General features: G+C 44.8%; 1 protein-coding gene across 1 annotated transcript in view; it reads left to right on the top strand.

Annotated features, from left to right (window-relative positions):
• Positions 1-14,117, top strand: part of LOC145401279 (pyrethroid hydrolase Ces2a-like) — a 115,492-nt gene that overhangs the window by 97,029 nt on the left and 4,346 nt on the right. The window contains exons 11-12 of the mRNA XM_080273608.1: positions 3,458-3,593; positions 12,183-12,293. Of these exons, the coding sequence (XP_080129734.1) occupies positions 3,458-3,593; positions 12,183-12,293 (247 nt within the window). The remainder of the gene's footprint in view (positions 1-3,457; positions 3,594-12,182; positions 12,294-14,117) is intronic.

The following is a 14,117-nucleotide window of genomic DNA, read 5'->3' as shown; positions in this document are numbered from 1 at the left end:
CCCCATGAGGAGCGTAGGAACCCGGGGATAGGCAAGTTTTTAATAATAATAATTCCTCTCCCTTCCCGAGGGTGAGAAAGGAGGTCTGGATAATAATGATGATTATAATAATAATAATAAAATAATAATCTGATAATAAAAATTATATTAATTAATAATAATGATAACATCAACAACAACAACAATAATAATAATAATAATAATAATAATAATAATGATGATGATGATGATGCTGATGATGGTAGTGGTGGTGGTGGTGGTGATTAAATACGTGTTTCATAATAAGGGAAGCCAAGGCCGTTTGGTCCTCTCCCCCTACTGTACATCCGCCACCGATTACTACCCGTCCCCGCTCCCAGAGGGGTTCGGGGGCGGGTATTGTTTTCACTCGGTTTGTCTGTTTGTTTGTGTGTCTGTCTGTCTGTCTGTCTGTGTGTCTGTTAACAACTTTACGCGAAAACTACTGGTGCGATTTTGACTAAAATTACAGGGATAATGGGCCATGACCTTCTGATCACCTGATTAGATTTTGGGTGAAATTGGTCCAAGGGCCAAACTGTATTCCCGAAAAATGTAAAAAAAAAAAAGGGGGGGGAGGGTAAAAATCGGTTTGTCGCCATAACTCCTTTCAAATTCGTCATATCGACATGAAACCAAAACCTGCGGGTGCATCTTTCAAATCTACATCTTATAACATGCCTCATGACATCAGGGGGTCACCTCTCAGTTAGCGGTAGGGGGGTCAATGTCAGGTGGGTCGGGCCTGAAATTTTAAATGAGCATAAAATTGTAAATTTTCACCCGATTTACTCCAAATTTGATATGTGACATTATTGACTATATATCCTGTTGTGTCTGTACGTTAACACTAAAATGACTGACGGGAAGGGGTTATGCCTTGGCTTCTTGTTTGGGGATAAGTGAGTATAAAGGCGGTTGGCAGGATCAAGGGTTTCTAACTTTTTCATATCAAGGACCCCATAATATGATGACACTTTGGGCATGGTTCCCACTTTCTGACCCCTCCCGCCCCCAGAAAAAAAAAATACAAGCAACATTACAATTGCTCACACCGAGTAACAGTGTTTCACTGGTGGTGGTGGTGGTGGTGGTGCAAGAAATACCGATAATTAGGCGAATCATCATCATCATCATCATCATCATACCAGTGCATGTTTCTACGTAAAAAGGGAGGCGAGATAGAATGCACAAACTCATAAAAGACATAGCATAAAAGAGGCAGACCAGCATGCAAAGTGAAATGGGCCGCACAGTCATTCACACATTATTCAAGCGCCTGGATTCCTTGCTCTACCTCACATGCCTCATCACATAACTCTTTTCTTTACAGATGTGCTTTACATATAAGCCCTTGTCATGTTCTTCGTACACACATCATCCATCCGTTTCGATCCCTTGTCAGTCCCTAAGTTTCATCATATTCCATATCTGGTACTGACATGAAGTTTGCGTATTTGTAAATTGGTAGGAGTATAAAAAAAAAAAAGGTAATTCTTTTATTTTTGTCGCGGACTCTTTTGAAAACCTGTCTTCCATAAGTTATTATAATGAACGGTTAGATGTACTGACATGGTCATTTCGTTGTCTCCATTTGTTCATACCGCTGCAGTTGAGTACCTAAGTTTTATCTTATTCTTGCCACCTCCCGACAGTTTATTTAGCTTGGATAGGAATTTTGAAACGTAGGGGTAAGATACAGCTCTCACCTCCCTCCTAAACCTCCTTGCCTTTACTACCAGAATCCACTTGGTGGTCAGTGGTGGCGACCATCATCCACTCACATCATGTAATGCTGCCTGCCACCTCCTTCCCCTTTCTTATTGTCACTGTGTCTGCTCTCCTCTCTTCCTGCTTCTCCCTTTCCCTCCTGTCACTTTATATTACTTTTCTTTCCACCTCGGTGACTACACTGAGTGACGAGTCTAATGGTTTCCTGTAACCCAGGAAGCCATTTACAACGGGTTGTAACCATACAACCAGATTACGGGGTTAAGTGAAGCCTGCTATGATGTCCCTGTTAATTGGGTGGAAAGACGCAAATGTGGCGTCCACCCAGGAACCAAACCTCCACACTTTTCTCCGCACCTTGCTGTGGTGAGGCGCTGTCAGCCGTAAAGGAACATTGGTTCACTGCTTAGGACGGCCCTGCAGGGGCGGTTGCTTGCCTGTTGATGATTCTGCTTGCGTCTGTCTTGGTCATCAAATGGCGGCTCTCCATGCTCCTCGATCTCAGGCAGCCTCCCTGTTCAGTCCCTTATCCCTGAGGTCACACTCCATGACCTCGTCTCAAGTTTTTTTCGGTCTGCCTCTCGCAACTCTACCTCCGATGTTCACATGCACTTCTCACTTTCTGCACTCAATTGTCATCCCACATCCTCTCCACATGCCCAAACCGTCCCTGTCTACCTCTTCTCATCACAACACCAATACACTCCAGTTCCATCCTTCCTCTTAACTCGCATTGCCCCAAGCCTCGCATTTAAGGACGCACTGCACTTCAGCCTAATCATTGTAATTTCTGTACGTTTGGCCGGCGAATATCCTCTTTCTTTACTGCCCAGGTCTCACTGCCATACAGCATGACACTTCTAAAGCATGCCACTTTTTCACTTTCTTTGTGGTAGGTGGGGGCGCTTACCATCCACTCACTCGATGTAGTGCTGCTCTCGGGTGTCTGCCCTTTCCTCTCCTCCATCCTTCTTTCCTTCCATCCTCTTCTTTCTTTCTTTCCTTCAGTCTTTCCTCGTCCTTCTGCCTACGGGTGACTTTATACTCCCTCTTCTGTCTTTCCATCATTCTTTCCTCTTCCTTCTGCCTGTGGGTGACTGTACACTGAGTGACAAGCCAAATGGTTTCCCGTACACCAGGAAACCATTTACTACGATGGGTGGTAGCCATATAACCAAAATTTGGTGCCTGGTGGTTTAGTGGGTAATTATTGCACTCCAGTCGGATTGAGCCGGTGAAGGTTTATATCCAAGGGGTTGTTGGGGTTTGTTTCTCACGTAATGCCACTCAGGGATGAGTGAGGCTGGTCACTCTCATCTTAAATGTCAGGACCAACTGCCTGGCCCCGGGCTTCTAAGCTCCTCATAGGGCAACGTAGGATTGGATGATAACCCTCCTTCCCTCTGTTGGAAAATATTTCGGTAAGCTGAATAAAAGTTTGTGAGCATAGCAAATTAAAATATATACGTCACCGAAGTAAAGTGGTTAACACCCCAGCCCAGGGACATGTTGTTAAAAAGTGGACTCTTGCTACCTCCATGCGATTTTGTCAGATTTGGAAGAAACAGTTTGTAGTCACGAGGTTTAATGCATTCTCTGTGAACCCTTTCACAACCTAATTTCTCCCGAAGGTGAATAAATTCGTCTAAACGCAACAACAAAAAGTCATGGGAGTGAAGTGGTTAATCTTGTCTTTCTCTTCCCCCAGGGTCATACCACGAAAGCGACCTGCAATTCGTGTTCGGGCTTCCCTTCCTCGGCCTGGTGAACACGCTAAGGGGCCCACAGGACACCTCCGTCGCCGCCACCCTCATGAGGATATTAATCACCTTTGCTAAGTCGGGGTAGGTGATGGGATGGGGGAAATTTGTAACTCAAGGCCTCTGGCACACTTTTTTTTTTTTTTTTTTTTTTTTTTTTTTTTTCAGGCATCATTTCTCGGGCAGATGGCGTGGCGGCTGCTTCAGGCAACATCGACTGCAAAGACTCCTCTGACAGTCCGGAGTATTTCTTTAAATTTTGCCAGCCTACAGTCACCAAGGAAAAGTTGCGAGGAAAAGTGTTTGTGTTACATGCTTTGTCATAAGAAGCACTCAGTTCATCATCGCAGAAATATCGTCTCCTCCTGAGAATGGCCTGTGTTGCATCATTACGATGCTGTTTTATGCTCCATACATGTCACTTCACACGGCCATTAGGGTACGTAGACAGCGTAATAGTCAGTATGGGACTTTCTGATCTGGAATAAGGTGTGGCAGGTCAAGATGTGACAATAAAATACACTAGGGTTTTATGTTGTAGTGTAGTAGGTCATGGTGTGGTGTGATGTGGTAGGTCAAGGTTTGGTGTAGGTCAGGATGTGATGTGGTGTGGTATGATTTATCTTTTCATGGTGCGATGTGGTAGGTCAGGGTTTGATGTAGGTCAGAGTGTGATGTGGTGTGGTATGTGTGTATGGTAGGTCGGGGTTTGTTGTGTGGTAGTTGTGATATAATGGGATGGATCAGGTCAGAATATGTTGTAGTGTGGTATGGTTGGGTTGGTCATGGTGTAGTGTAGTAGGTCAGGGTGTGTTGCGGTGTGGTAGGTCTAGGTAGTGTGGTGTTGGAAGGTCAGAATGTTTTGTGGTGTGGAAGGTCTGGGTTTAGTGTGATGTGATCTGTTAGGTCAGTGTAGTGTGATGTGGTGTGGCGTGGAAGGTTAGGGTGTGGTGTATGTTGTAGGCCAGAATATAGTGTGATATGGTGTGAAGTGGTAGATCTGTATGTGGTACGGTATGGTAGGTCAGAGTGTGGTGCGTTGTGATGTGGTTTAGTGTAGAAGATCGGGGTGTGGTGTGGTAGGTCAGGGTGTAGTGTGTGGTGTGGTGGTGCAGTAGGTCAGGGTGTAGTGGGTGGTGTGGTGTGGTAAGTCAAGGGTGTGACATGGTGGTGTGGTAGGTCAGGATGTGGTTTGATATGTCAAGGGTATGGTGTGGTGTGGAAGGTCAAGGTGTGGAGTTATGTGGTGTGGTAGATCAGGGTATAGTGTGGGGTGGAATGGTAGGTCAGGGTATAGTGTGGTGTGGAATGGTAGGTCAGGGTATAGTGTGGTGTGGAATGGTAGGTCAGGGTATTGTGTGGCACGATAGAACGGGTTGTGGTATGGTGTGGCAGGGCGGAGTTTGGTTTTGTGTGGTAGGTCAGTGTGTGGTGCAATGTAGTGCCAGAGTACAGTGTAGTAGTTGAGCGTATAGTGTGTGTATTGCAGTAGGTTAGAATCTGGTAATGTGCGGTATGCTAGATCAATATACAGGTTCAGTAGGACAATAGGTTTTCTTTAATCCGACTTTGTGCATAGACTAACAGTCCAGTCCCAGAGACCCAGTAATTCTCTTATGCACCAGCAGATTGCACCATACATATCGCATTGTTACTATTTGGGCACTGATACTCAGCCATCTATATTGACTGCCAGAGCTTTATCTTTCAGGACTACAGTAGTTTGAGGGTTTTAGCTCTTATTTTTTCTGACGTCAGTGCCTCTTGTGACAGAAGTTTGGAAGTACTAATTTCCATCATAACAATCACTCACACTGGGAGTGGCAGATACAGTTAGTCTGGCAGCGCACATAGCGCGATCATACTCTCAGTATTAATTTATAAATAATACGTGGTGACATTAAATGGCAGCTGGGGAGAGAGGGCCTAGTAGGTGTAAGTGCACTCATGTGATCTGCTAGTGATCTTAGTATTGGAGGCTCGATGTGCCCATAGGCGAGGTGCCGAGGGCAGAGGTTCTGGACCAAGTACTAACACACTTCCCGTGGTGACGGCTGAATAATTTTTAGTTCTTGAGAGTGAAAGGGGAAGGCAGTTAAACCAATGGAAAGCAGGCTTCCCTCTGGTGGAAATAAATAACCTTTCATTGATCAAGAAAGTTTGAAGGGTGTTAGGGCTGTTTTTTTATGGATGAAACGAGTGTGACTTTACACAGCATAGGAGTGACGTCATTGACATTTCACCAAGAAACGCACCTCTTGCAACACAAGACCGTTATTGATGGTTTGTATACCAAGAGGGGAGGGAGAAAAAAAAGTGAAAGGAGACTAAAGGAAAAAGGTAAAAATAGGGCTATGTAAGACTCACAAATGCTATTATCTTTTATAAGAATGTGAAATGACCGTGATGACTGATTCCTCAGGCTATGTGTGCGTGTGTGTGTGCGCGCGCGTGCTCTTGTTAAATCTTCAATCCTGACAGGTGTGGTGTAGTGGGTTAGTGGGTGGGGTGGATTAGTGGTTGAAGTGGGTTAGTAGGTGGTATGAGTTAGTAAGTTAATATGGGTGGGGAAGATAAGTGGGTGTGGTTGGTTATTGGATGTGGTGGGGTGGGTTAGTGGGTGTGGTTGGTGGATTAGTGGATGTGGTGGTTTGGGATTGTGTATGTGGTATGACAGGTGTGGTGTAGTGAGTTAGTGGGTGGAGTGTATTAGTGGATGGGGTGGGTTAGTGAGTGGTAAGGGTAAGCAAGTTAATATGGGTGGAGTTTTTTTTTTTTTTATCCAAGGAAGAAGGAACCAAAGGCCACGAGCCCGCAATAACAGTTCCCTCCAAGAGAAAAACAAAATACAATAGAGAGCCAAATTCAAGATCCATTCATTTCGAGATGCCTGGACACACTGCGTTTGAAAGACTGGAGATCATAGGCAGCAGGAAATATAGACAGAGGGAGACAGTTCCAGAGTTGACCTGTTGCATAAATGAAGGACTGGGAGTAACGGTTAACTCATGCATTAGAGAGTTGGACAGAAAAGGGATGAGAGTTTGCTGCTAGACGGGTACTACGCGCCCGTCGTAGAGGTGGAGGAATGCATGCAGACAGTTCAGAGGAGCAGTGACCATTGAAGTAGCGATAGAAAAGAGATAAAGATGCAACATTGCGGTGAAGAGACAGAGGTTGAAGGGAGTCAGTAAGAGAAGGAGACTTAATGAGACGAGAAGCCTTTGAGTCCACCCTATTGAGAAGAGCTGTATGTGGGGAGCCTCCCTACACATGAGAGTTGTACTCCACACAGGGGCAGATAAAACCCCTGTATAGAGTCAATAATTGTGTTGGGGTAAAGAAAGAACGGAGTCAGCTTAGCACACCCAATCTCTTGGAAGCAGATTTTACTAGAGATGTAATATGATCTTTCCAGGTTTAGTCCCGAATAAATGAAACCCAAGCAGGTTCAAGGATGATGCAGGATTAAGCTGAATATTATTAAACATTAGTGGGTATACCTGTGGAAGATTTTGTTGGGTTGATAGGTGTAAGAACTGAGTCTTAGATGCATTAAAAACAAGATTATTTTTACCCCAGTCAGAGATACGAGCCAAGTCAGACATTAGGTGTGCCATAGCCTCATCCCTTGTTTGTTGAAGTAACTGCTGAGATGGGCGTTGCGGGAACCGGATGGAAAGGTGAAGGGTGGAGTCATCAGCGTATGAGTGGATAGGGTTAGATGTACAGCTTAGAAGGTCATTGATGAATAAAAGGAAGAGTTGGTGATAGAACAGAGCCCTGAGGAACACCACTGTTGATAGATCTAGGAGAAGAACGATGGCCGTCTACAACAGCGGCTATAGAACGACCAGAAAGGAAGCTAGCGATGAATGCACAGATAGAAGGATAGAAACCGTAAGAGGGCAGTTTGGAAAATAAAGATTTATGCCAGACTCGATCGAAAGCCTTTGAGATGTCAAGTGCAATGGCAAAGCTTTCGCCAAAGTCCCGAAAGGAGGATGACCAGGAGTCTGAAAGGTAGGTGAGAAGATCGCCAGTGGAGCGTCCCTGACGGAACCCGTACTGACGATCAGAAAGAAGGTTGTGATAGGTAAGATGCCTTAAAATTTTCTATTGAGAATTGACCCAAAAACTTTTGAAATACAGGACGTTAAAGCCTTTGGACGATAGTTGGAGGGTTGGGAGTGGTCACCCTTCTTTGGGACTGGCTGAATGCGAGCAAACTTCTAGCAAGAAGGAAAGGTACAAGTTGGTAGACAAAGGCGAAAGAGTTTACCTAGGCAGGGTGTAAGCACAGTTCTTGAGAACAACAGGAGGAACTCCATCAGGCCCATATGCATTGTTAGTATTGAGGTCAGTGATAGCAGAAAATACATCAGCTGAAGATTTTTTAATGTCAGCCATGAGGAAGTCAGAGGGGGGAAGTGATGGAGGAACAGCACCGGAATTGTCTAAGGTGGAATTGGAGGAGAAAGTCTGTGCGAAGAGATCTTCTTTATCAGTAGAAGAAATAACTACAGAACCATCAGAGTAGAAAACAGGAGGGAAGGATGATGAGGTAAAGTTGTTAGAAAGGTTTTTGGCAATGTGCCAGAAGGAGCAGGAAGAATTCGAGTTGGAGAGTTGAGAGCATGTAGTACGGATGAAATTATTTTTAGCTGGGTGAAGAACAGACTTAGCACGATTCTGGGCAGAAACGTAAAGATGATGTGATTCAGGGTTGGGTTGGCTCCGGTACCTTTTGTAGGCCCTCTCCTTGTTGCGGACAGCATTAGAACAAGCGTGATTAAACCAAGGCTTTCTTATGTTAGTCAAAGGATATGAGAAAGGAATGTATGCTTCCATGCCTGAGAGAATAACCTCCGTAATGCACAAGGCACACTCTAATGGCTGCCGGCCATGGAAGCAATAATTATTCCAGGGAAAATCAAAGAAGTACTGCCTGAGGGCCTCGCAATCCGTGGCTCCAAAATGCCACAGACGACGTTTCCCTGGAGGGTCCACAGCCTGTACCAGAGTGATGGAGCAGGTTAAGGTGATAAGGTTGTGATCGGAGGAGTCCAACGGAGAGAAAAGATTAACAGTGTAAGCAGAAGGATTAGTTGTAAGGAAGAGGTCAAGTATGTTGGAGCTCTCTCCAAGGAGTTCTAGGATATGGGTAGGGTGCTGTACAAGCTGCTCTAGGTCATTAAGGATAGAAAAGATGTAGGCTTGTTCACCAGGTGGATCAGTGAAAGGAGAGGTGAGCCAAAGGTGGTGGTGAACATTGAAATCTCCTTGAATGGAGATTTCAGAGGAAGGAGAAATGAATAGAATATGTTCCATCATAGAAGTAAGGTAGTCGAAGAATTTTTGATAGTAGAATTAGGAGAAAAGTAAACGTCACAGATATATTTAGTCAGAGAATGATAGGAAAGCCGAAGCCAGAGTGTGGAGAATTCAGAAGAATCGAGTTCAGGAACACAAGAACCAGATAAGTCGTTGCGTTTATACACACCAGCCACCTTTGGCTTTGAAATGAGTATAGAGAAAGTAAGAGGATACAGAAAAGGGTTTGCTGTCAGTTGCCTCAAACAGCTGAGTCTCAGAAAAAGAAGGTGAGGTTTAGAGGAGGAGAGGTGGTGCTCAACAGAGCGAGTGTTAGAGGAAAGGCCGCGCATGTTGCAGAAATGAAGAGAGTCAGACAGTGGTTCCAGGCACCTCGAGTCGTCACCGGGAGAGGGGCGGAAGGTGGGAGCATTTATGTTCCCCCCCCCCTGGAGACTCCGAGGCTGGGTGATGAGACGCCATGACTTTTTTTTTTTTTTTTTTTTTTTTTTTTTTTTGAAAAGGAAGTGTAGTTGTCCTGTGCATGTAGTTTGGTGTAGATAGTTAGAGGAATTTGTATTGGATAGCATGCTGGCCTACTCTCTGTGTAACTGAGACACTGAAAAAGTTCAGCAAAAGAGGATGGTCAGGAATTAGTCCTGAGGGCTGATGAAACGAGAGCTCCAGCACTCCCTGTCATCAGCTTTCCATCCACCTCGGGAGTACTGCCCTGCTCGACTGGTGCCGCAGTAGGTTGGTGGGTTAGTTGGCGAGGTGGTTAATGTGTGTGGTTAGTTACTGGGTGTGGTGGGGTGGGTTAGTGGTTGTGGTGGGATGGGTTAGTGGATGTGGTTGGTGGATTGGGATTGTGTATGCGGTTGGGTGGTTTAGTATTTGGGGTATAGTGGCTGGGACACTGCTGGAGGGTCAGAGGTTGCAACTGCCACAAACCTTTATGATCACTCCCCTCCCCTCCCCTTCCCTCCCTTCCCCTCCCCTCTTATCCTTTTCCCACCAATTCCACCCCTTCCATTCCTTCTTCCTCTGAATCTTCCCCTACCACCCCTTCCCCCACTCTCCTTTCCTTCCCCAAAGCCCCACTATATTCCTTTCTCTCCGCATTCCTTCCCGCACCGCTGCTTAAACCCTTTTCTCCCCAGGGGTGTTGTGTGTGTGTGTGTGTGTGTGTGTGTGTGTGTGTACTGGAGTCATTCAAAAGTTACCTAACACAGAGGGGGTGGGGGTACCAAGTTAGGTGTAACAATATGTTACTGGTGGGTGAGGGATCAATAGAAGCGATATTGGTATTAATGGTAATGAAACCTCAATAATACAGACGTGATTTTACTTGATGTGGTATACATCAGCTTATCTGTGGCATAGTGCAAAACCTCGTAACAACGTGACAAATACTTTGTTCTGTATTAATGGATATAATGGTCATGTTGATAAAACTACCTCGCGCAAAGCAAGACAGGCCTGTTAATCACGGCACCCGCGCCTGGCACAGTGAACGTTCATCATTTTTGCAATATTTGCATCGAGGAAATTCACACACACACACACACACACACACACACACACACACACACACACACACACACACCGCTCGCTGGTGCAGTGGTAACGTTCTCGCTTGCCAACTGGTGGACGGGAGTTCGCGCCTCGCTCAGGTTGCGAAAAGTTTCACTGACGAAGTGGGTGGTTACTGTCCCCCTTGAGCAAGGGGACGGGTGTGTGCGTGTGTGAAGGTCACAGCCTTGCCCTTAGATCGGACTATATGAGCTCTCAGCTCCCTTCCGGGAGGGTAAAAGCTGACGATCACGACCATCAAGTGATCCTGACCGACCCGGTGAATTACACACAAACACGAAAGCAGAAAATTCGGACTTCGGTGCCAAGCGTAGGATCTTGTCCATATCTACAATATTATTCAGGTGTTCGTGAGAGTCCAGAAGGTGGTGGTGGTGGTGGTGAGGGGTTCGGGTTGTGTTACGCAGTGTTTTGTGAAGGGTTTGCCTGGTGTTACGGTGTGTTACAGGAGAGTGGAGGTATAAATTTGGTGGGAAAAGGCGTTACGTAATTTTTAACGGTTCGTGTGTGCGGCCCCCCCCCCCCAAAAAAAAAAAAAAAAAAAAAAAACGTTCCTGTATTGGCTACCCCCAGACGTACTTGGGATTGGCAGAAACGATACTCGGTGAGCATATTTCGTTAATGGAATGTAGAGTGGACATGATTTGCTGAAAAGAAAAATCTGTAGTATATGTTATGTTTGTTCTTGTTTTACTTTATTTACTCTTTGAATAAGTTTACCCAATATTCTGTAGGCGTAATGAGTTATTTCATTCACCAAAGTCGGACTTAACATCCGCTAAAATGTTAACCCGCATTCCCCTCCTGTCAGCCTTATCAGGCTACTCTTGTCCAGTTTTGAAAAAGTTTCGAACTGCTTGAAAGCTGATTTTCGAATTTTAAGTAAAATATATATATATATATATATATATATATATATATATATATATATATATATATATATATATATATATATATAATAGTAATGACTGGGGAATGATTAGTCAAACAGCAGAGAACACTGACGCTTTAGGATTTTTTTCTGAAAGTTTTAATAAAGCTGTCAAGGTATCTACCGATTTTAACAGACGACCTGCAGAAAGTGTTTAATCACAGTGTTGGAATAGATTTAAGAGCTCTTTCAGTAAAAAAACTTAATCATAATTCCAAAGCCACAAAAAATCTTGAGAATTTTTGGAAAGTTTTTATGACACAGGGAATACGTGGATAGCATTCTTTCTCTCCCAGCCCGAAAGTTGCTGAAAAAAATGAAATAGACCTGTGTATGGTGACAAATTAGAGAATCTCTGCGTGGTCTTTGTTTCTCCTTATGCTCGCATTTGTGACTGATGTCACTGCTCTGGAGTTAATGGGTTAAATGTGGCAGATTAATAAAGTTGTATCCACAGTTCATTCTCATGGATTATTTAACTCACTGGGAGTACCCTCTGATACCAAGAGAATGTCTCCGTCTCTACTGGTGACTGGCGGGCGGTGTGAGACGGAATTGTCACCCACAGGCTTGCTTTAAACTATTTTAAATTGGTGTGAATTGAACTTAAGTATTATGTCTAACCCATGAGCTACAAAGAATATAAGTTGAACATTCAGCTTGTAGGCAACGCACAGACTAGCACCGCCAGCTTGTCAGGGACGAAGATAAAACCTTTTGGCGTCAGAGGTATACTATAGGCGAATCAAGTATAATACCTCTCGGGTCGGTAGTAGCTATTCAGTACTAATACTTGTATGTCTCTAATGTGTTACATCTTTTTCGTTTTGGTGCAGTGTCCCAGAGGTAGGGGAGGGTGTGAAGTGGCCAGTGTACAACCAGACACATCCCGTCCACCTCCAACTCGACGCCAACCTCACACTTGGACACAACCTCGTCCATCACAGGTAAATAAAATCATGAATCGGTTTACACACACACACACACACACACACACACACACACACACACACACACACACACACAAAGACCACTTTTGAATCAGGCTTGAAGAAAATAAAGAGGACAAGGACTGATAACCTGCAGAATACCATGAAGAAGCTACGGGTTGGTGACTCTTTCATAGAAAAGGACTGTGAATCCGTACAAAAACAGGAGCAAGAAAAGACTCTAGACCAGACCTAGAGGAACACCAGGAACACGGTGAAGACCATTTAAATCTCCGAGAACTTATCTTCCCCCACCCCAGCCTGGTGAAGAACAAGCCTTATTAGGATCCAAGTCTAGGCAAGAAGCAAGATAAGTTCCACCATGCTCCAAAATCTATCCTCTCCGCGTTCAGCTCGTATGGTGGATCTGCATTCGAGGAGCAGGTTCCTGGAAGAAGTGTAAGAGTTAGAAGACTAAAAAGGAACGAGTACCGCCTCACACTTTCATTCACAGTCTGTTCTTATCTTTCTAATCTGGAGCCTCTTCTGCCAACTCAACTCTTTCTTGACCCGCTTTATTATTATTAATGTTTCATGCATCAAACAGTTATTCCAGAGTGGGCAGACCGTGAGATGCAGACTGTCTTTCACCACACCCCGCTATTCACTCTTTCCTACATCTAACCTACCTGTCATCATGCACAAGAGATGCAAGACTTGTCAGGATGGTTTCATGGGCATGACTTTAGTATCCCGAATACCTCCGAAACGAAGAGCGAAAGCTTTCGACAGCAAATTAGATGAAGAAAATCCAAGATATTCTTCTTCGACATTACGCAAGCCAGGAGACAGAAGGAAATAATCATCCCTGGTGATGATGATAGTTATCATTTGGATAACACTGATGGTTTTCGAAACACGTTATTCACAGGCTTCCATACTGCAAAGCCTGGGCCCTGCAAGACTCACAAAAACAATGACTGTTTGTACTTCTCCCGAAAGAGGTGGGCCATGTTCCACACTTATTTTTTTCGCTTATTTGATAACCCTCAAATATTTGCGGCCTGTTCCACATTGCAGGTGATGCAGCACCAATGACTGTATCTCCAGGACTGCACCAGGAACATTATCATCTGCTGAAGAAACACGGAACCCTGACAGTTTTATACAAAATGCAGAGCACGACGTAAAAAATGTTAATAATCCTGGAGAATCAACTGCAGCAGGACCAGCTAGAAAAGAAGAAAGGCAACAGCAAGAGAACTAACACAAATAGATACTGAACGTTCCGCAGATTTGAAACTTTACCAGCATGAGAAGCACACAGAAAGCCCCTTTCAAATGGACCAGAAGAGAGCACCAATGGAATGGCATCACAAATCTGTGGATGCTGCCCTGAGCATTTCCCTAGCATCAGCAGCAAGGCTCGATCAACACTCAAATCTGACAAACTTAATATCGATACCTGTTCCTCATAATGAAATTCCCCTCTTTCTTCATTCTTTCCCTATCTCCCCCCCCCCCTCAGACCCATCTCTTACCAGTTCAGCTCGGTTTACAGCGAGCGTACAGACCTCTTCCCCTCCTTGCACCCGCTTTATTAACTCTACCCTGATATCCGCCTTCCGCAGACCGTGCTGACTGCTGCTTGGTGATCGCATCCATCAGAGTTAATCCGCATTCTCTCTTGTGACCGCTGTTAACAGGTCCCGCTCCACAGTTTTGCCTTTGAAAGGGAAAGATACAAGTTCAGACCAGGGCTGAGAGTAATTCGACCTCAACAGAGACTGAAGTCAACAGGCATACTGCCTGACAGAAGTGGGTGCTCTCGCCATCAACCTA

Source organism: Coenobita brevimanus, chromosome 6 (genome assembly GCF_032717465.1).
Source record: "Coenobita brevimanus isolate Jiangsu-jjx chromosome 6, ASM3271746v2, whole genome shotgun sequence".
Taxonomy (NCBI): domain Eukaryota; kingdom Metazoa; phylum Arthropoda; class Malacostraca; order Decapoda; family Coenobitidae; genus Coenobita; species Coenobita brevimanus.
Note: the sequence above shows the minus strand (reverse complement) of the source record. Positions and strands in the feature narration are given on the sequence as shown.